At 38.5% G+C, this 22,443-nt stretch overlaps 1 protein-coding gene across 1 annotated transcript; it reads left to right on the top strand.

The window, feature by feature from the left end:
- Positions 1-3,277: 3,277 nt before the first annotated feature.
- Positions 3,278-17,913, top strand: LOC141753460 (b(0,+)-type amino acid transporter 1-like). Its single transcript, XM_074612171.1, has 13 exons — positions 3,278-3,413; positions 5,234-5,359; positions 9,476-9,623; positions 10,396-10,638; positions 11,511-11,636; positions 11,736-11,835; positions 12,125-12,169; positions 12,858-12,981; positions 15,293-15,396; positions 15,651-15,747; positions 15,981-16,130; positions 17,339-17,513; positions 17,715-17,913. Exons 2-13 carry the CDS (start codon positions 5,243-5,245, stop codon positions 17,774-17,776), a joined length of 1,491 nt encoding a protein of 496 aa, XP_074468272.1. The 5' UTR covers positions 3,278-3,413; positions 5,234-5,242; the 3' UTR covers positions 17,777-17,913.
- Positions 17,914-22,443: the final 4,530 nt, after the last annotated feature.

The following is a 22,443-nucleotide window of genomic DNA, read 5'->3' as shown; positions in this document are numbered from 1 at the left end:
TCTTGATATGGTCTGCAAGCTCCTTCTCTACCTCCTCTGTGAGGACCCTCTTTGCCTCTGCTGTTCCACTATAACCAACTGTTTTAACTTCCTTTATCTCCCTCTTCTATAAAGGTTAACATATAAAAAATCAAACCAAGTTGTGTAACACTCAACAGTAATACCATTTTATACATCAGAGAATTAATTTGGTTAATTTATGGTGGGGTAAATTGAGCCAGTGGCTCGGAATAACAGTAGAATATTAGTGAGCCATTGGCTCAACTTACCCCATAGCCTTTGGCTCACTTTGCCCCATAGCTACCATTTTGGAAAAAATGGCCTAGTTTAGCAATTCAGGCTAATCTTTAGCGAAGGGATTAACATGGTGTTATACCTTAGTAAATCACCAACGTGTATAATATATTTTTTTAGACCTGGATAAATTTGCTTTGATCTAACATCCATTATTCCTGACATGCAGAAAATTTACTTTGACTGGGAAAAAAATGTTTTTGGTGTAAAAAAGTACTTACTACTTCTCCCATGTGCTTAACTCCATCACAGCAAGATAGAAATGATGGGTACTTCCTAAAATAATGATCACATGACAAAACATAATCACAGTTGCCAAGATAGAGGGGGTGGGTCAACTTACCCACTGGCTCATCTTACCCCACTCTCCCCTATATGTTCTTAATGTATATGTTCTTAATATGCCCTTGTAGAAAGTATTTCTTATATATGTACATTCATACTTCCTGATATGTATATGTTCTTAATATGCCCTTGTACAAAGTATTTCCTTTTATAATTGTAATATAACTTGTTATTTTAATGGAGCTTCCCAGCAAAAAGCATTTCACACGATGTACCTGTATAACCGGCGTGATCTTGAATCTTGAATCTTGAATCTTGAATATGGACATGGTGTCTTTTTGTTGTTTGAGTTTACCATGTTTATATATCTTTCAAAATTCAACATGATTTAATTAATCAGACTTTTGTCATTTTTGCACAGTATAATCCACTCCAATCTCTGTTGCTGTAACTGATTATAACATTTTAACTCGTTCTGCTTTCTGGCAGTTCAGCCTTATGTGAGGTAAAGCAGCTGTGGGTACAATTAGAGCAAATATGATTAAAAAAAAGTTATTTTTATAAAACAGTCACTATATCTTGACAGTAGTGCACGAGACAGGTAATCTGAAAAATAATCATGTGCCTCTTTGTCCTCCGGTGCTCCTTATGGCATCTGCAAGATTTCACAGACCGGAGGAAAGCAACCAATCAGAGCTGAGCTGGAGCCTTGCCGTCTCTGAGCAGCTGTCAATCACTCGCAAACTCTGATCAAATGGTCAAACTAGGCAGCGATGATCAAATATGAATCAATATTTTGTTACTGTAATGCTTATTTCTCACCTCAAATGTTTTCAGAAACATCTTACTGTGCTGTTTAACTGTAAAATGAGAAAGTTTGCTCCGGCTGGTGGGCGGTGGGTGGTATTTCCTCAACTGATGGCTGACAGCTACACAGTACACTACAAGATGTTTTTGAAAACATTTGAGGTGAGAAATAGGTATTATAATAACATAATATTGATTCATATTTGATCAGCTCTGCCTAGTTTGACCGTTTGATTGGAGTTTGCAAACGATTTACAGCTGCCTCCATTGAATGAACAGCCAATAGGAACAGAGCGTTCTGTTCATTCAATGACTTGAGACTTTGGCCAAGTTAATTTCAGAGAGAGAGCCTCTCTGAAATTAACTTGGCCAAAGTCTCCCGTAGATTTTTTAAAGCCTGAAAACTGAGCCATGACGAGGTGCAGAAGTCTAGTTTTCTCTTGTTATGCTGAAAGATTATTATGTAATTTTTGCCCAATGATGCCAAAAACATTCTGCCTACTGCAGGTTTAATGCCTGTTTGATATTTCAATAATTGTCTCAGTGTTAAAAGGATCTGACTATATGTTTTATACACAGTGCTCACAGTCTCAGCTGCAAATCTGTTTAACTGAAATATCACAATCTGGTAAATAAATATATAGTCTGTGATTCTTGCTTTATCACAAACTATTTCCAAATTTTTTGGGAATATTTTCTTCCTCAGTTAGTTGATATGCAGCACTGAAAGTACACTCAATTGTTGCTATAAATGCACAGTCAGATCTTAAGCCCCAGTGAATGTGTCTGAAACTTTTTTTTGGTCATACATTTTTGTTCTCTGGGTTACTGAGTTCATATGTTTTAGCAGATTACCATGAGCAGGCGAGGCTGGCTGTCTGCGGCCGCTGTTCAAATTCTCTTACAGGCTTCATAAAAACATGTCATTTATATTTCAACAATGCCTCAAGAGCTGCAGCCATCAGAGGAGGTCAGTGATACAAAGCAATAGTAGATGAGACAGTAAAACTTCCAGATTGTTGTCATTTGACTAGCCTATACGTACATGTCCTGTATTATTTTGTTAGACTTAAATTTACTTTTATAAATAGTGTAAATAAATAGAGCACAGTGCAAACCTGCTACTTATTTCTGTTTATGAGACTATATCATACTACACCCTGCGCATTCATCAAAGGCTGAATTATTGAAGTTATTCCTACCTTTGATTTTAAATGTTAAGAAATTCAACTTAAAGCATTCCTCAAAAGTCATACATGTGCTATTGAAAACAATCCACAGATCTGCACATTTTAGTGCACAAATTTCTTCTTTTTGTCCGACTATATGAACTAGTTTGTCTCATATTTATAGCTCAACCCCTTGTCATTTCAGAGGCTTTAACAGTCTGCAACAAAAAGCTGGAGCTTACACACACATGCAACGAAGCTGAGGCTTGACATTTCAATACAACTGATGCTGAAGTGGAGACTAATAAAATCTGATAATACACTGATAAAAAAAAAAAGGTCTGCTCAGGGAAATAAAACAGGAGAACATACTGTAAAGCATAAAATGCAAGTTGTCTGACAGAGAGAGACTTTTGAAGAGAGGCAGACTAGAAAGGGAATGTAACACACATACACAAATGTACACACACACACACACACACACACATGCAGGGGTGTCATGTGTCCTTATCAAAGAAGCATTGTGGAGGCTAGGTACGCTCAGCGAGGAGGAAGTTTCTCAATGTTTTCTGTTGAAAATTGAAACTGTCCTGAAAGTGTCTGCAGAGCAACTCTGCTTCACCCACCTCCCTTTCATCCAGGGCTGTCCAGGATGTCCAATCAGATGTGAGAACCTCCCACTGGAGCGGTGTGCTCGGTCACAGGGAGCCCCAGGTTTTCATTTGTATCAAGACATTCCTGCTCTCCTCTGTTGAACTTGACCCAGTATCATTTGTGGGTTGTTCATATCTCTGTTACCTGCTGGGGCTTGAAACATTCAAGGTTCATGGAGCATTACTGAGGTGGTTTTCGTCATATGTGAGTGAAAGATTTGTTGAAATATGTATTTATTCATCTATTTATTGTCATGTATCAAGATCAACTTCTTTAACTCAGCTTTATCCATTACATTACATAGTTATCACAACATTTTGAAGTTAAACACTAACATATTGACTGAGTGTGGTCTATACTCTCTATCTAACTATGTATCTATCTATCCATCTATCTATCTATCTGTCTGTCTATAAAATTATATCACAATCAGAAACTGGTTTACACAGGGTACTTCTTTGAATATATGGTGGTCCTCTTACAGCAAAATTAAAATCCACCCTAAACCAAAATAAAGAATTTTAGCTGCTTTTCTGTAAACAAAAGTCTCTCTATAAAAGACTAAACCTGTCAACCCTTCTGTGAGCTGCTCCACTGACAGTTACAGTTTTTCTCCATCGCTTTGGCTCATTATCTTTTTTAAACAGTCTTAAATTTCTCTAAACTGTAAGTGCAATTATCACAACTGTTTGATGGGACAACACAACTCTATTTGCATGTTTGCAAAAGGTAGTAACTCACTCAAAACACTTCATCCATGCTTCAAAACCTAGTTATTGTGTCAGTGAACTGGCCAATGCCACCAAAATGAAAATTCTTTTGTCATCATGTGAGCCGTGCTGGTCAAAATGTTTACATGTTTTTTCACCAGTCAACCCTGTAAATTATTCTTATACTCTGTACAAATCTCTGTTTTGTTGATATTGACTACTTCCTGCATGCTACTATACAAGAATGTCAGTTTTATATGGCTGAAGGTTCACACTGAGCTTTTCAGATTCAACAGTAGGTCAAAGTTTACTGAGAAAAGTCAATACTGTAGTATGTTGAAACAGTAATAGGTGTGTTTATACAGTAAATATATGTGTAACAATGTGTTACATGTATTTTAAACTCACCCTTGATCCTTCATGTAAAGTCATATACAGTAAACAGAATATGACACAAAATGACGTCTATGCCTAAAAACAAAGCCTGCAACAATGAAAAAAATAGGTAAGAAACAACAAATTGTACCTCCTCACAGTACGTAACACCATGTCATTATGCGATATACATGTAGTCTGGCAGATTTTGACAATTGAATGGATCATTTTGCATGTGATGGCTCAAACGATGAAATAATGTTTAGAAGTTATGAAGAGTATTCAGACAATTTCTCTGAGAGTCAACTCCTCAGTTTTGATCAGAGAGACGTGTGCAAGTGGTTATTGTGCAAATTGTAGACAATTGTTCTTTCTCTTTGCACACATGTGCCAAAACACATGCAATTTGCTTGAATGAATGAGCAATTCTAATCTGTTGTGAACAACAAACAAATTGTTCAGAGATTTGAACCTATTGTTTTGAAAAAAATAATTCTCATTTGAGAATTGAGCCAAAGCAAATGAGAACAACTATAATGCTGTAAGATATCACTTGGTATGTCTATACATTTGTGGCTCAGAACCACTGTGCCACAGTGAAATATTCATAAACCTAAAGAAACACTGTGCAAAGTCAAACTCAAAGTCAAAATCCGGATCAAAGCCTGTTACAGTAATACAATCAGTAAAATCACAGGATTAACAATGTAAATACAGTGGGTGTTGGATGGAAGTTGTTTTGCTTGTGTGAGCCTCATTGTTTAGCTAAATGAGAGGAAATTATACTGCAGGTACTAGCAGGTCACATTGTTTCCTTGTAAACCTTATCAAGTTTAGATAACTTAACAATGCAACATAAACTAATGCAACTTGTGTCATTAAAAAGTCATGTAACTTGTGTAAAATGTGGTCATGCATTTGCGTTTTCTCATGCACTAGCAGACTGAAATGGATGAAGACAGATCCATGAAAAGGAAGGAGTCACAGAACGGCTCCACCGGCCACGGCTTGGAATGTCTGACCAAAGACAAGAAGCCTGTGAAGGCTACTGAGCTTCAAAAAGATGTGAGTGTGTGTATCTGTTTGCCTGTATGCGTGTGTGTTCCTGAGAACAAGTCTGATTAGGTGTTCACACAGTAGGATCCCACTATCCGTACCTTTTCGCAGTAATGGGGGCTTGATCTGAGTACCAGGGAGTACCACAACAACCGTCTCTACATATTAACTCCACAGTGATCCACTCAGTGTGGTTGTCCAGACCCCCTAAGCTCCCTAAGCCCTAATGTGAATTTACAGGGACTGAAAGGATAAATTTCACTGAATAAATTAGAATTATTATGACAAATTAAAAACTAGCACTACCTAATTTCCCCTCACTCTACTAAAAGTGTATTTAAGGTGACATATCTGGTTAGTTGAGATGAAAAACAGGCCATCATGATGAAATCCACGAAGTGTCTATGTTGCTTGTGGATGAATTTGGATTCTTTCTAAAGCCCGGGCCACACAGCGCGCATCATGCTCGCGTGACGGCAACGTCGCGTGTTGTTTTTTATTTCGGCGTCCATGTTAACAGGTTAGAGTGGACACACTGCCCGCATGAGACGCACGTCAGACGGGCGTCAGACGCACGTCTGACGTGTGTCTATTTTATAGAATAGAAGGCTCGCCTATTTTTCACGCTTGCCGCTTACCTCTCGGCTGCGTCTCCCAGCAGCAACAGACAGTGAAGGTGATCTATTGACAGTATATGAGCAAGATTACTACAGTTTCCATGTCTAGACATCTGTAGAATATGTCACTAACCATCAATATTTTACACTTCCTATCTAGATTTCAAAATAAAAGTCCTCTAGCGTTTTTAGTGCACAGAATCATTCATTCATTAACACAATGCTTTTATTCTGAAATACTCTAAATAAAGCAGTTGTCTGCTTGCAGGTTTCCATCAAGTTAATATAGTACAGGCTTTTAATTATGTAAACACTGTAGTAGTCATAGCAGAAACCCTACATATGCTATACATATAATAGACTGGGTTAATAGGTTATAAGAACATCAGGTGATAGTTGGCAGTATTTTTCCGATGCGCTCTCTCGCTCTCTCTCTCTCTCTCTCTCAACAAACACCACGTAACTTTATTGTTCTTTCTTTTAGAGGTGTTATTTAATTTTTTTAAAGATATTTAATAATAATTTTCGTTTTCTAAAGGTTAACAAATAACGAAACTGTTTATTTTGCTTTGTTTTATAATAATAATAAAAAAAACACTTTACTTATATTTATCATTCTGAAATACTTCAGGTGTTTTTCTCCATCAAGGCGCAGTTCAGCAACAAGGTGGTGAAAAGCTCCAAGTTGCCTGAGATGTCGGAACATCAGCATTTATAATGTAAATTGCTGTCCCGCCCCAGATGTAAATTAAGTCGTTTTCGATAAAAGCCGCAACCTGGAATGCTGTAGAACAGGAACCCGAAACCCCCTGGAAATGTTGTTTAAAACTGTGCCAGTCAAAGTGAAGAGGGATTGCTGTAGGCTCTCTCTTACTACTAATGTATTTATTTATTTTTTTGTATTAATATATAGCCCACAGAAATCCCTCTTCACTGTCAATGAAGAGGGATTTATATATATATATATATATATATATATATATATATATATATATATATATATATATATATATAGCCCATAGAAATCCCTCCTCATTGTATATATATAAATCCCTCTTCACTGACAGAAAAGAGGGATTTATATGGGCTATATATTAATATTTATGTATGAATTTATTTGCTTGTTTTTAATAATATTTACAAATTACCACACAGTTCTTACCCTTTTTTGTCTTAAATAAATATAAATCACATTTATTATGAAGTTAAATGGCCATTAAAAGGCAAACTCTATGTAGAAAGAAAGGGCTGTCAGCAACAGCAAAAACACAGCTGACAGGTAGCTCCGGGACGCTCCCGAGACGTGGGTAACTCGCGTCTAGTGTGAACACCCTAGGTGGGCATGACGCGGCCACGACGTGACGCTGCCGTCACGCGAGCATGATGCGCGCTGTGTGGCCCCGGTGTAAGCATCCATTCCAGTTGCAAATAACCACATCATAGTGGTCATTAATCATTTTTGCATGCTCAGATAAAACAAGACCAAAGTACAGCCATACCAGCAGCTCTGTAAAGCTGGACTTTTGCACAGTGGTGCTTTAAGCTAAATACTAAGGTTAGCATGCAAACATGCTTGGTAATGTTTACCATCTTAGTTTAGTGTTTTATTATGCTAACATTTGCTAATCAGTACTAAACACAAAATACTGCTGAGACTGGTGGGAATATAGTAGTTAGTGGGTCACTAAAGTCATTAGGATCAGTGGGCTACCTTTAGGTCTGAAAAGTGAAGCCAATACTGAAGCGTCTTGTACTTGCCTTCTTTCTAACAGCCAGCAGGGGGTGACTCCTCTGGTTGCAAAAACAAGTCTGATTGTAGAGAAGTCCCTACTTTACCCTACTTCTCACTTGATTTATTACCTCAGTAAACATTGTAAACATGAGTTTATGGTCTTGATGTATAATAAGCATGATGTTCACTTCGTAAATTATGGTCCCATTTAAAGTCAAATAGACCATAAAGACGGGTATGCTTTAGGGCGTGGCTAACTTGTAGTTGACAGGTTGCTACTACAGCGTTGTCCGGCCTGGGAGTTGTCCGTGTTTTCGTCTTAGAACTTTAACCCTTTTACAGTGTGTTTTCAGTTCATGAAAGTTAATTTTCACATTTTTGGTCGCCTAAATTGTCCTGTTCAGCATTTGGCTGTACTTAGCTCCACCCTCTCGTGTCACTTCTGGTGGCAAAAAAACCAACATGGTGACAGCAAAAATGCCGAACTCGAGGCTTTAAAATGTCAGTCCACAAACCAATGGGTGACGTCACGGTGACTATGTCCACTTCTTGTATACAGTCTATGCTTAGGATACATCCTAAGGGGCACAATGAATGTGTTTACCTAATATCATGGGGATCCATTTAGTTGTTCTTGAGACTTTTTACTAAAAAACAACAGTGTCGGCCTCGTGGTGGCTCAAGAGGAAAAGTCAGGGGATCACCAAAGTCAAGAGGCGTCTTCCTCCTCTGGGGACCATGAATGTCTTTAAAAGAAAATCATGACAACCCATCCAATAGTTGTTGAAATATTTCAGTCTGGACCAAACACATGAACAAATCTAAAACAAAGGCCTTATTTCTGCAGTTTTTGCAACATTGTACATAAAACATCTATTTGGTACACAGCAAAAAACTCGCCTTTTAGCTTTGGATGGCTTTCATCTAATTCAGTAGAGGGCTCACAATGGCCTTTACACAGCTGGCTTTGTGTGGGAGATGCAGGCTATCCAGTAGATTAGATTAGAGGGACCTTGAGGATGTGCCTGATATCAAACGTGTGAAACTGATTCTGTCTGGTGATTGGAGACACTGAGACTGACTCCATTAGATATCTCCTTATGATGTGTTACACACGACTGTCTGTCGAACATATACGCTGGAAAGACCAGATTTGTGTTGAAATAAACAATATACTCAAGTAAGGACAACTTGTAACGAGGAAAGTTTCCTTATAACAATTTCTGGTTGAATTTCCCTGCAGATATAGGGAATGTACGGAGCTACGGTAGACTATCATTATCTGTCACCGGTCTATTCATCTGTCATCTGTCAACCGTTCATCATCAGAAATGTATAAAGTACGTGTGAAAGACAACTCATATAAAGAGAGGCTGACACAGGCAAAGGGGCCATATATTATACAATTAAAGTTAGTTAATGATATCAATTCTTATGAATAAGGAGATCGATAGTCTGGCGACCTGTCCACGGTGTACCTCGTCTTCTGTGGTTAATACTGCATATTTAATCTACTGGTATCTTGCAAAATGAAACCTATGACATAAGCCTACCTTTGTGTCTGACTGTATACTACTACAATTCAGCTTTTGAATTGTATTCACTCTGCAGTGTTTTGTGTTATCTTTTGACACTTGACACTTAAACAGCCAGCGGATGGCACTCTTACCCTTTACCCTCCAAAAATGTCCGACTAGCTGTCGGTGACGTCACATTCCCATTTCCAAGTTCAACTGTATTGAACCTGTACCATTGTTTCTTCATGTGTGTGCTCAGATTGGTCTGATAAGTGGTATCTGTCTGATTGTGGGGACAATGATTGGCTCGGGCATCTTCATCTCTCCCAAATCTGTTCTGCTGTACTCTGGAGCTGTGGGACCGTGCCTCCTCATCTGGGCGGCCTGTGGCGTGTTAGCCACTCTCGGTGAGAACAACATCCAAACCAATACATCACTTTACAGTAATCAGCATGAGAGATGTCTGTCTCTGTGCTTTGATTTCTATATCTTAATATAGAGACTGGCTCAGAGATTCATAGTGCACTTAACCTAATACACATTGCTCTTGTCATATTTTTGGCATCTTCTTATGGGATTATTTACTTGATTTTAAAGCAAAAACATACATTACTATGTACGTAGTCATTGCTAACACACAAAAAAGATCTGTGTAATGAAACAATTATGAGCTGCAGTTTGTTTGGCTTTGAACCTTTATGACATATAAACTTTATTTCAGATTAGTTTTCAGGTCACTGTGATCTTGGCACGTTTACTTGACCATTCCAGGGAAAACACTGGATCGGATATGGTTTACGCAATAGACTCATTTGTATTTTGTTTTCTAAAGTCTATTATTATATTTCCCTTTAATCCCTTTATTTCCTTTTCAATAAAAAAAACTAACAATTAATGTGAAATGTGTTGTATAATATTTCACATAAACTATCACCTTTAGTCTTTTAGTCTACTCTCTATCATTGAGGTTGCGTTATTATCCTTGGGGATAAAGTTATTAACACAGATCTGGCTTTAAAGGGTGTATGCAGAGAGGTTGTTTGAACCTGTTTCTTTGTAGGAGCAACTTCTGATCTTTCCTTGATTTTTTCTACCAGATGCAATTATAAAAGTCCCCTATGAGTTTGTTTTACATCTCTCCTCTTCTCTCTGTGTGTATCTGTATGTGTGGCTACACAGGAGCACTGTGCTATGCTGAACTTGGCACCATGATCACCAAGTCAGGGGGAGAGTACTCATATTTAATGGAGGCGTTTGGTCCCCTCCCAGCCTACCTTTTCTCCTGGACCACCGTCATGGTGCTGAAGCCCTCGTCGTTCGCCATCATCACTCTGAGCTTTGCAGAATATGCCTCTGCTCCTTTCTACCCCGGCTGTACTCCTCCTCTTGTTGTTACCAAGTGTCTGGCAGCAGCAGCTATATGTAAGTTTTACTTTAATCCTTGTGACTTAAAGCAGCAGCGGGTAGAATTGGAGCAAATATAATTTAAAAAAGTTATTTTTATAAAACGGTCACTATATCCTGACAGTAGTGCATGAGACAGGTAATCTGAAAAAAATAATGTGCCTCTGTGTCCTCCGGTGCTCCTAATAGCATCTGCAAGATTTCACAGACCGGAGAAAAACAACCAATCAGAGCCGAGCTGGAGCCTGCCGTCTCTGAGCAGCTGTCAATCAGTCGCGACCTCTGATCAAACGGTCAAACTAGGCAGCAATGATCAAATATGAATCAATATTCTGTTACTGTAATGCCTATTTCTCGCCTGAAATGTTTTCAGAAACATCTTGTAGTGTACTGTTTAGCTGTAAAATGAGAACGTTTGTGACCTGGCAACCATGTTGAGATAAGCTGAGGAAATACCGAGCACCAAAACACTGGCCAACTATTTTTTAATTCAAAATTTGCAGATGTGAATAAAAAATGACCTAAGTTTAAAGTTATAAGAAAGACAGCTTGCCTGGTGAATGATATACTGTATGTTCAGTACAGTTTGTAATTAGCTTGTCTGGGGACTCCAGGACATAAGAGGCAACATAGTTCACTGACGGCTTTGACTATATGCTATATCTAATTCTCTACATCATTACAACAGTTTAACAAGACAAAGGAAAACAATTGTGAACTATTATATATATTATATAACATTGGTCACATCTACGTCAAAAGGAAAGGGACATTTTTTAAGTAATAAAAGTATAGAAATAACTCTTCTTTGAGATATGCAATTAATTTCAAATGTCTAAGAAAGAACGTTGTTCTGCATTTATATTCTTAAATTTCTTGTGTCTTCTCAGTTTTGATCGTCTCCATCAATTGTTTGAGTGTCAAACTGGCGAACTACGTGCAGAACTTCTTCACTCTCGCCAAACTTTTCATCATTCTTATCATAGCGGTAGCTGGCATGGTTATGTTGGCACAAGGTGAGCCTGCTTGTACTACCAGTGTCTTGAATATACAACTCTTTACGTTTAATAATAACAATTAACATTACATACGTATTGTTGTGTATTTGTGTGCAGGAAACACTGAGAATTTGTCAAATGCGTTTGGTGGCACATCGTCGTCTGTTGGATCAATCGGACTTGCATTTTATAATGGGCTTTGGGCTTATGACGGATGGTAACGATTATACTTAACTTCACTTTGCCCTTTAACATGATGTATAGGATTGACCACACTCCTCTCTAAAGCTATGCATTGAAGTGTGCTTTCTCAACCGATACGATGAGCCTTTTCCTGCTATACTGACTTTACATAAGGAGCACTGTGACCCCTCTCAGCCTTTCTCTCTTTCTCTGCCCTTTCTCCAAATGTGTGGATTCAACCCTCGGAAAACCAAAGAAATTTGTATTTCTTATTTTATGGCATTATGCTACCTTTAAATGACACATATTCCTTGTTTTCTTAGGAATCAATTGAATTTCATTACAGAAGAGCTGAAAAACCCATTCAGGTAAGACAAATTAAGACTCATCTTTCATTTTGAAGAGGTCTTTATCAGGGCTGGCTTAAGGCAGAGACCATATAGGTGGTCGACCAGGGCGCCACTTTCCTGGGGCGTTGGTCCCCCTTTAAAATAAATAAATAAATAAATAAATAAATAAATAAATAAATAAATAAATAAATAAATAAATAAATAAATAAATAAATAAATAAATAAATAAATAAATGCCAGTGAGTGCCCTTGCTCTTTTTTTGCATTGAGAAATGAACAAATAAAGAAAGAAAGAAAAAAATACACTTTTCACCCCTGTAACTCTCGTTACAGCAAAAATGATCAGGGACCAATTATTTATTTATGTTATTAATGAATACAGTTATTTATAGAATTAAAAATGTTAATTTCACTCCAAACCATTGTGATGTCTGATGTGTGTTGTGGTTTATGGGGCCAGGGTTAGGTTTCTAGGGGGTTGAACCCTAAACCTAGAGTGACGGGGCTCCAAATCCAAATTTCGCCCAGGGCTAGAGCCGGCCCTGGTCCTTTTACTTCTCATTGGTTTTAAGAGGTATCTATACAAGTTTTTTTTTAATTGTGTAATTACATTAATTATGTAATGGTCATTATAAACAGTCAGAGCAGCATGTCTGACAAGGTAGGCTGCACTTGAGTAAATCGATTTTCTGTCAATTCATCTCAGGAACTTGCCACTGGCCATCCTCATTGGGATCCCTTTGGTATCTGTGTGCTACGTGTTGGTCAACGTCTCCTACTTCACTGTTATGACCCCCACCGAAATGCTGGTGTCTCCAGCTGTTGCCGTGGTAAGAAGCATAGAAGGTTGCCATGGTTATAGGTAGAGACGTTGATAGCCAGGGAGTTTTGAAATTAGATTGCGTCCGTAAATCCATACTAACATGCCACTTAGTACGCTAAAACAGTATGTGAGATATTCTAGTACGTCCGAAGCCTTAGTATGGAACCAATAGCTAATTGCATACTATTTCCAGTGAAATATTACGCTACGGCGGCATAAATATCAATACAATAGTGACTATTTTAAATTAATTCACACTATGATACTAACAAACCGTCAATTTGGTCACATGAGGTTGGCCCAGATCACCATGGTTACATGGTTACAACGATAGTACACATATTGGATATGTAGTGCACAGTGTAAGATTTTGGACAAAGCCTAAGTTTGTAATGTCTTGGTGGTGTTCGCGCTGTTAGCACCGTTAGCTGTGAGCACCGTTAGCTGTGAGCTGCTGGCTCAGCCGTCGCCATGTTGAGAGCTGTGCGGAGGCAACAGAAATGCTCCCAATGTTGCATTTAGCACCTTTAAATTAAAAGAAGATTTACAGTAGGAGAGAGTGGGGTAAAATGAGCCAGTGGGTAAGTTGACCCACCCCCTGTATCTTGGCAACTGTGATTATGTTTTGTCATGTGACCATAAATTCAGGAAGTACCCATCATTTCTATCTTGCTGTGATGGAGTTAAGCACATGGGAGAAGTAGTAAGTACTTTTTTACACCAAAAACAGTTTTTTCCCTATCAAAGTAAATTTTCTGCATGTCAGGAATAATGGATGTTAGATCAAAGCAAATTTATCCAGGTCTAAAAAAATATATTATACATGTTGGTGATTTACTCAGGTATAACACCATGTTAATCCCTTCGCTAAAGATTAGCCTGAATTGCTAAACTGGGCCATTTTTTTCCAAAATGGTAGCTATGGGGCAAAGTGAGCCAAAGGTTATGGGGTAAATTGAGCCAATGGCTCACTAATATTCTACTATTATTCCGAGCCACTGGCTCAATTTACCCCACCATAAATTAACCAAATTAATTCTCTGATGTATAAAATGGTATTACTGTTGAGTGTTACACAACTTGGTTTGATTTTTTTATGTGTTAACCTTTATAGAAGAGGGAGATAAAGGAAGTAAAAACAGTTGGTTATAGTGGAACAGCAGAGGCAAAGAGGGTCCTCACAGAGGAGGTAGAGAAGGAGCTTGCAGACCATATCAAGAAGCTGGCTGAACAGTTCCACGGCCTTACTCCAAAGAAATGCTGTGAACTGGCATTGGAATTGGCAGAAAGAACAACCTTCCTGTCCCCAACAACTGGAAAGAGAAGGGTTTAGCAGGTAGGCCTAGGTCAAACTAAAGACCAAGACGAAAATCACAGCGTACAGCAGTTCTGAGGAGAGTGTGATGCCATCCCATTTGATGACACTTCTGAGCATGAGAGTTCTAATGATGAGAGAAGTGAATCAGACATCTCAGATCTGTCAGTTGGTGACTTTGTCATAGTAAACTTTGTATCCAAAGGCAGAAGCTACCATTACATTGGCTTGGTTGAGAGCCTGGAGGGCAACGAAGTGAGTGCAAGATTTCTCAGAAGAATCCGGGGGAACACTTGACGTGAGAAGCCCACCTTTGTATTAAAGGAAAAGGATGAGGCATCTTTTCCACTGAGTGATGTGCTGAAGGAGCTACCTCAACCTCAAAAGGCTGGAGGAACTGCAAGGAGGGAGCAACAGTTCATATTTCACTGCAACCTTGACGACTGGAATATAGTCGAATATTGAATGATATTTTGATTGTTCAATGGTCTTGAAACTCACTGGTGGTTTGTTCTCACAAGTTCATAACTGTGAAACTGTTTATTAACACACTTATGCTGAGGTTTAAACTTAAAAACTCAGATGTTCAGTTTACCCCACGATGGCTCAACTTACCCACTGACTCGGATCAACTTACCCCTTACCTGGGGCAAGTTGAGCCACAGGAGCACTTTTTTTGGGAAGGTCATTTTTTCCAGACAGCTTTGTGATGGATGCATGCTGATCATTTCATTTGATAGGAGAGATCCTGAATTTAAGGTTCAAGTTTTCATTCTGCTTCTGTCTCATTTTTCCTAACCTCGAGGACAGCATAAGTAAAAATTGGCTCATCTTACCCCACTCTCCCCTAATGAGAACTGCCTACAGCAGCCAATCGTTTTTTCACATATGTTTACAGTATGTGTATCATTTTTGGTTATTCCAAAAAGATTTTTCGATTAAACCTCTTACAGTTCAGTATTCCCTTGTCTTTTCTGAAGGTTTTGTTTGTGCCTCCTTATAGACTTTTGGAGACAGAGTCCTTCACCCTCTGTCCTGGATCGTTCCTCTCTTTGTTGTCTTCTCGACATTCGGCTCTGCCAATGGAAGCTGCTTCACCGCTGGCAGGTAAAATAAACAAATGTCAAATTATTTACGAAATACAGTAGGTGTAAAACAATGTGATGGGCATATTTGTAGGTGTGAGAAAGAAAGCACAAGTAAACAGACTTTGAATTAAGTGAAAGCAAGAATACTGATGTGGCGTTAAAGACTTTGACAGACAAGAGGAAAGAGATAGAAGTTAAAAAAAGAAAACTCAAGAAAGTGCAGTACGAATACTCAACAACCCAAAACATATTTCTATCTCTTTCTTCTCACAGGCTGGCCTATGTATCTGGCAGAGAAGGTCACATGGTTAAAATCTTATCCTATATTAGCCTGAGGCGCTACACTCCAGCCCCTGCTCTCATATTCAATGTGAGTCCTGCATATTTAATGATTCCCTTTCAGTTTAGTCTTACATGATCAGCTGACTTTTTAATGATTAAATCACTGCATGGTCGTTCACTTTGTGTTAAGTATAGTTTGTGACAATTTAAAGCTTATACATTTTACAATATATCATGCAAGTTCTGATAAATAATTGATTCACTGTGTTGTTTCCTCATAAGTAGACAAATATTTCTCGGTTTGGTTTCTGTCTGTTTTAGGGTGCGTTGGCTATTCTCTACATTATCCCAGCAGACATCAACACCCTCATTAACTACTTCAGCTTTGCTCATTGGGCGTTTTATGGTCTGACAGCGCTGGCTGTAATAGTCATGCGTTTCACCCGAAAGAAGCTCCATCGACCAGTTAAGGTGAGGTTTCGCTGATCCAAGAGTTTTCAGTTGTCTTTTTTTGGAGGAAGCTCCTCTTTTATAGTGGTATGACTCAACAGGTTTATGGTTTCTGGTGCTTTGTGTTATCTTGAAACTGCAATCTGTATCTTTACGCACAGTCAAATGAGTCTAGTGCCGCTTTTCTGTGATTGTTTCAAGTCATTGATGTTGGTATGCACAGTGATAGTGTTATGAACTGATTAGGTGGCGAGACAGTGAATATAATATTTGCTGAAGAGGTTAATCTAGACAACATCTGCATTTTTAACTGGACAGGTGTTACCCGATCAACATTTCTTAAAGGTACAGTGTGTAGGATTTGGCGGCATCTAATGGTGTGGTTGCAGATTGCAACCAACTGAATACCCCTCCGCTCACTCCTCCCTTTCCAAGACCGCAGTAACGTAACCCGCCAAGCGCAAAACCGTGGTAACACCATTCGCCTGGCTCAGAGGCCATCCATACCATAATAACACTACTTTAGGAGCAACGGAAGTCAGATGGCAGCTGGCGGTACCAAGGTTTTGCACTCTGCGGCTCACGTAACCGCAGTTTCACAAATGTGTCGGAGAACTACGGTGGCCTTCAGGTAACACACAAACATGAAAGGCTCTCTCTAAAGCCAGTGGTTGGTTTGTCCGTACTGGACTGCTGTAGAAACATGGCGGTGCAACATGGCGGATTTCACGAGTAGGACCCGCTCCATGTAGATATGAAGGGCTCATTCTAAGCTAACGAAAACACAACACACAACACACAATGATTATACACTAATGAAAACATGGTTATGAATATTATATTCCATTTCTGCGAAATCCTACACACTGTTCCTTTAATAGAAACCCCAATATAGGCTTGAATTTTTAAAATGAAATCAAGCTTTTGCAAACACACTGTCTTTTTTTGTCTCACCTCTATGCACTAGATCAAATTTTAGTCTTATTTTTTGCTTATATTTTTGCTGGTTGAAAGTGAAATGCCACCAAGTTGATTTTTGACTCTCAATAGGCTAATGCATTATTTGTTTGCAGTTGTAGAAATAATGAAAGTGTCCGTTTGGAGCTATAATTTATATAAAATAATATTGTATACTATTTAAGGGAATTCAGATGGGGTTGTGATCACGGGGCAGAAGCACAAGTAAACACTTAACAGTCGACGTTGTGTAATTGTGTGACTACTCGAAGGTGCCGATTGTCATACCAGGCCTGATTGTCCTGGTGTCCTGCTACTTAGTCCTGGCTCCCATCATTGACAAGCCAGAGCTGGAGTACCTCTACTGCACTATCTTCATCTTCGGTGGACTTCTCCTCTACTACCCTTTCGTCCACCTGAAGGTCAAATGGGCACGCAACATCATGAGTAAGTTTACTCTTCATTTTTACTGAAATTCAGGAGTTTCTATCAAAATTGAAGTTATTGAAATATGTCTGATAATTCTTGACCAACAGTATCCTATAGAATAAAATGGGTGCTCAAAACGTACAACTCAAATGAATTAAATACAGTTTCATGTTGTGCTGACGACGACATGGAGACCTCATGACCTCCGTTCCCCTGTAGGGCCCATCACCATCCACCTCCAGCTGCTGATGGAAGTAGTTCCTCCTGAGAAAATCGAATGAGGAGGGACAGAACTGACAACCAGGATAACTTCTGCTGCTTGTCGTGAAAAACATGTCGAGGCTGGTTTTGGAGAGAGCGGGATACAACTTTGGTGCCCAAAGTGGATCAGAGCCAAAATAATCAGAGCTCACCTCTGAAATAAATCACTGACAAAAACTTTTATTAAAGAACTTAACCACACCTTTAGCAATCATTAAGCAACCGTGTTAAACATTTTCATAATGTGTGCAATATAAAACGTTTCCTGGGCCAAAGATCACCTATGTTTCATGTGTAGCTGCTGAAGGAGTTACTGTAGATATGCATGAATCTGCCCTTGACCAAAGGGAAGGGGTAAACGTTTTAAAAGGAGACAACATGAAGGGTCAGCAGATCATGCAACAAGATGTGGAAACATTTATTTATTTACGTTGCTCCTGTGGTTGTAAACTCAAGCTGTCAGAGCTTCTTCAATGATGTTTGTGCATTATTTAAAAATACTCTCACTCTTATCTTTCACACTGGAATGTGCTGGAACAGTACTGCATTGTGTAAGCTGCTGGTTATTAAACGTATCAATCTTGTAGATCATAAAGTGGACATGGGTAAATAAACAACTTGTGATTCCAGTAAATATCCCTACTGTGTCACCCTGACCTGGCTGCTGCTTTAGCTCTGTATCCTTTGTGAAACTGTGTGTATTCTGTCTATTGTATATAGGGTATAAACTCACAAACAATACAGCCAAGTGTGCTTTGATTATGAGATATTATGAGATATATCTGCTATTGACTAGACACCACAAGCTGTTTCCCTAAAATGTGTTGGAGTTGACTCTATTTCTGGTAGTCTTAAACATTATGAACTTCACCAAGTTGACACAAAATGCAAATATCTCACACTACTCTTGTGGTAAATATGAATTTGGTGGTCTATTTATATAAATGCATAAATGTGTGGGCTATGTATGAGTTTTATTTATTTATTTTTGGATTTATTTAACCAGAAAAAGCCTCATTGAGATTCAAAATCTAATTTTTACGAGTCTCCTGGTCAGGACAGCAGCAGCACATAAACAACAAACAACAAATAACAGTTACAAAATTTTCAATTTCAGGTCACAGCATAAAAAATAAGATTCTGGTCATCATATTCTAGGGGCAAATAGATCAGAAAAAGCGTTCACAGCCTGATACAGTGTTCCTCAGCTCTTTCAAACTATGTTTAAAAACACTTAAAGAGACCAGCTCCCCTAGACCCAAACCAGTCTGCAGTAAATTCCAAGCTGCTGGAGCAGCGTACCTAAACACCCTTTTTCCCATTTCAAGGCAGACGTTGGGGACATATAGCAAAAGTAAGTGTTGTGAATATGTCACAGAGCGGAGATGATAGCTTCCAGCATTTTTCAGATGGATACATTTACAAAGATATGAAGGAAGCAAGTTAAGAATTGCTTCATAAATAAGGACATGCCCGTGATTAGTTCTATGGGCGGACAATCCAGGCCAACCAACCCTAGCATACAGGGTGAGTGAGGGCCTTAAGGTTTGTAATGAACCTCAGTGCTCCATGATACACAGTATCTAAGGAGTGAAGGCACTGAGAAGATGCATGCATATATAAAAAAAAAAATCACCATAGTCAACCATAGACATAAAAGTAGCAGCAGCAAGTCTTCGTTTTGCATCAAAAGAAAAACAAGACTTATTTCTGAAATAAAAACCCAGTTGCAGCTTGATGCCAGGGAATTTCAGACCTTTGCTTATGGAAAAGACTGGCTGGTTATGTTTGTGGCCACAATTATGAGTTAAGAGCAATAAAATGAGTGATTTGACTGCATCAAGGTCCCAATTGTCCACCAGATGTCAGTACAGCACTGTCAAACAGAACTGCAAAATGATGATGTATCATTATCATATTTCTATAGTAGTATTATTACTATATTATGTCTTCATGTATGTATATTTAATATCTAATATTACTTTAATGTTATTGTGATTAATGGCAGTGGTGGAAGAAGTATTCAGATATTTAACTTGAGTAAAAGTAACAATAGTGTTAGCATGAAAATATACTCAAAGTACCAAAAGTAAAAGTACTCATTATGCAGAATGACCCATTTCAGAATAACATGTATTAAATTACTGGATTATAATTATTGATGCATTGAGCATCACTTTAATGTTGCAGCTTGTAGCTTTTCTTACCTAATATACTGCTGGGTGGCTTAACCTGTAATAATACATCATACTTTATATAAGTTGATATATTTTGTATTAATAATTCAAACCTGCAAAGTAACTAGTAACTAGAGTTATCAAATAAATGTAGTGGAGTATAAAGTACAATATTTGCCTTCAAAATGTCGTTGCACAAAATGGAAATACTCAAGTAAAGTACAAGTACCTCAAAATTGTACTTAAGTGCAGTACTTGAGTAAATGTACTTCATTACATTCCACCACTGATTTATGGTAGTAGTGGTTGCTGTAAAAGTAGTGAAAGGGTGAAGATGTGGAGCAGTATTCTTAATGATTGTTGTCATTATTGTCATAATATGAAGTCAACACCTTACCTTGGACGGCAGAATGAGTAAATCTAAGTAAAGGTAATATGTCTCTGGCCAAGTATATTGTATGTTAACACTATGTAGTTTCAGAAATAACACAGGCATGTGTAGAAACTGCATTTGGTCTTGGTTGCCCTCTAGGGGCACACAGTCTCTCCACAAATAGAGTCAAACTATATCCCCCAGTGCGATGGTGTAAAAGTGAAGGTTTTCTATTGCAGGAGCCACTAAATCTGCATTGGCTGGTCTGAATGAGAGGAAGCTGCTCAGCAACTTCTGCCAAATTAGGTTGGAACTGTTTAGAGAAGCAGCATGTTGGTTATGTGGCCTGTTGCGTTTGGCTCCGTTTAAATGTTCATGGTGCTTCTGATAAAAAATGCTGTTGTCCTGCAGAATAACCAAGTCAACGGGTCCCACATGAAAGCTGAGTACATGTTGACAAGATGCAGGACTGATCTGATGCCCTGGCTTACTTCATTATATCGCCTCCTATATTTTTGGGCTTTTGGAAATGTTGGACTGAACAGCCAGACGAGCAGTTACGTTGTGTTTCATCACTCTTTAATGGGCATTGGGTCCCAGGATGAAAGAAACAACATTGTTCATTTGGGTCCTTGGAAGAAAAAAGTAAACCTCTGAATTTACAAAAAAAAACCTTTATGATGCAAGACAACTCTCCACTCAGTGTCAGTGGAGTTCAGGGAGCTCAGGGATTTGATGGCATTAAATCTGCAGTAGGCAGAATGTTTTTGGCATTATTGGGCAAAAAATCAATAAAGATCTTTCAGCATATTGTAATTCAAGTGCTCTGAGAGAAAACTAGACTTCTGCACCTCCTCATGGCTCTGTTTTCAGGCTTTAAGAAATATAGCGACGAGAGACTTTGGCCAATCACAGGTCATTTCAGAGAGAGAGCGTTCCTATTGGCTGTTAATTCAACGGAGGCAGCTGTCAATCACTCGCGAACTCCGACGAAACGGTCAAACTAGGCAGCGCTGATCAAATATGAATCAATATTCTGTTACTGTAATGCCTATTTCTCACCTCAAATGTTTTCAGAAACATCTTGTAGTGTACTGTTTAGCTGTAAAATTAGAAAGTTTGCTCTGGCTGGTGGGCGGTGCTTGGTATTTCCTCGAATTATCTCAACATGGCTGCCGGGTCACAAACTTTCTAATTTTACAGCTAAACATTACACTACAAGATGTTTCTGAAAACACCTTCGGCAAGAAATAGACATTACAGTAACATAATATTGATTCATATTTGATCAGCTCTGCCTAGTTTGACCGTTTGATTGGAGTTTGCAAACGATTTACAGCTGCCTCCATTGAATGAACAGCCAATAGGAACAGAGCGTTCTGTTCATTCAATGACTTGAGACTTTGGCCAAGTTAATTTCAGAGAGAGAGCCTCTCTGAAATTAACTTGGCCAAAGTCTCCCGTAGATTTTTTAAAGCCTGAAAACTGAGCCATGACGAGGTGCAGAAGTCTAGTTTTCTCTTGTTATGCTGAAAGATTATTATGTAATTTTTGCCCAATGATGCCAAAAACATTCTGCCTACTGCAGGTTTAATGCCTGTTTGATATTTCAATAATTGTCTCAGTGTTAAAAGGATCTGACTATATGTTTTATACACAGTGCTCACAGTCTCAGCTGCAAATCTGTTTAACTGAAATATCACAATCTGGTAAATAAATATATAGTCTGTGATTCTTGCTTTATCACAAACTATTTCCACATTTTTTGGGAATATTTTCTTCCTCAGTTAGTTGATATGCAGCACTGAAAGTACACTCAATTGTTGCTATAAATGCACAGTCAGATCTTAAGCCCCAGTGAATGTGTCTGAAACTTTTTTTTGGTCATACATTTTTGTTCTCTGGGTTACTGAGTTCATATGTTTTAGCAGATTACCATGAGCAGGCGAGGCTGGCTGTCTGCGGCCGCTGTTCAAATTCTCTTACAGGCTTCATAAAAACATGTCATTTATATTTCAACAATGCCTCAAGAGCTGCAGCCATCAGAGGAGGTCAGTGATACAAAGCAATAGTAGATGAGACAGTAAAACTTCCAGATTGTTGTCATTTGACTAGCCTATACGTACATGTCCTGTAT

Source organism: Sebastes fasciatus, chromosome 2 (assembly GCF_043250625.1).
Source record: "Sebastes fasciatus isolate fSebFas1 chromosome 2, fSebFas1.pri, whole genome shotgun sequence".
Lineage (NCBI taxonomy): Eukaryota > Metazoa > Chordata > Actinopteri > Perciformes > Sebastidae > Sebastes > Sebastes fasciatus.
The sequence above is the reverse complement of the archived record's forward strand: the minus strand, read 5'-3'. Positions and strand labels throughout refer to the sequence as shown.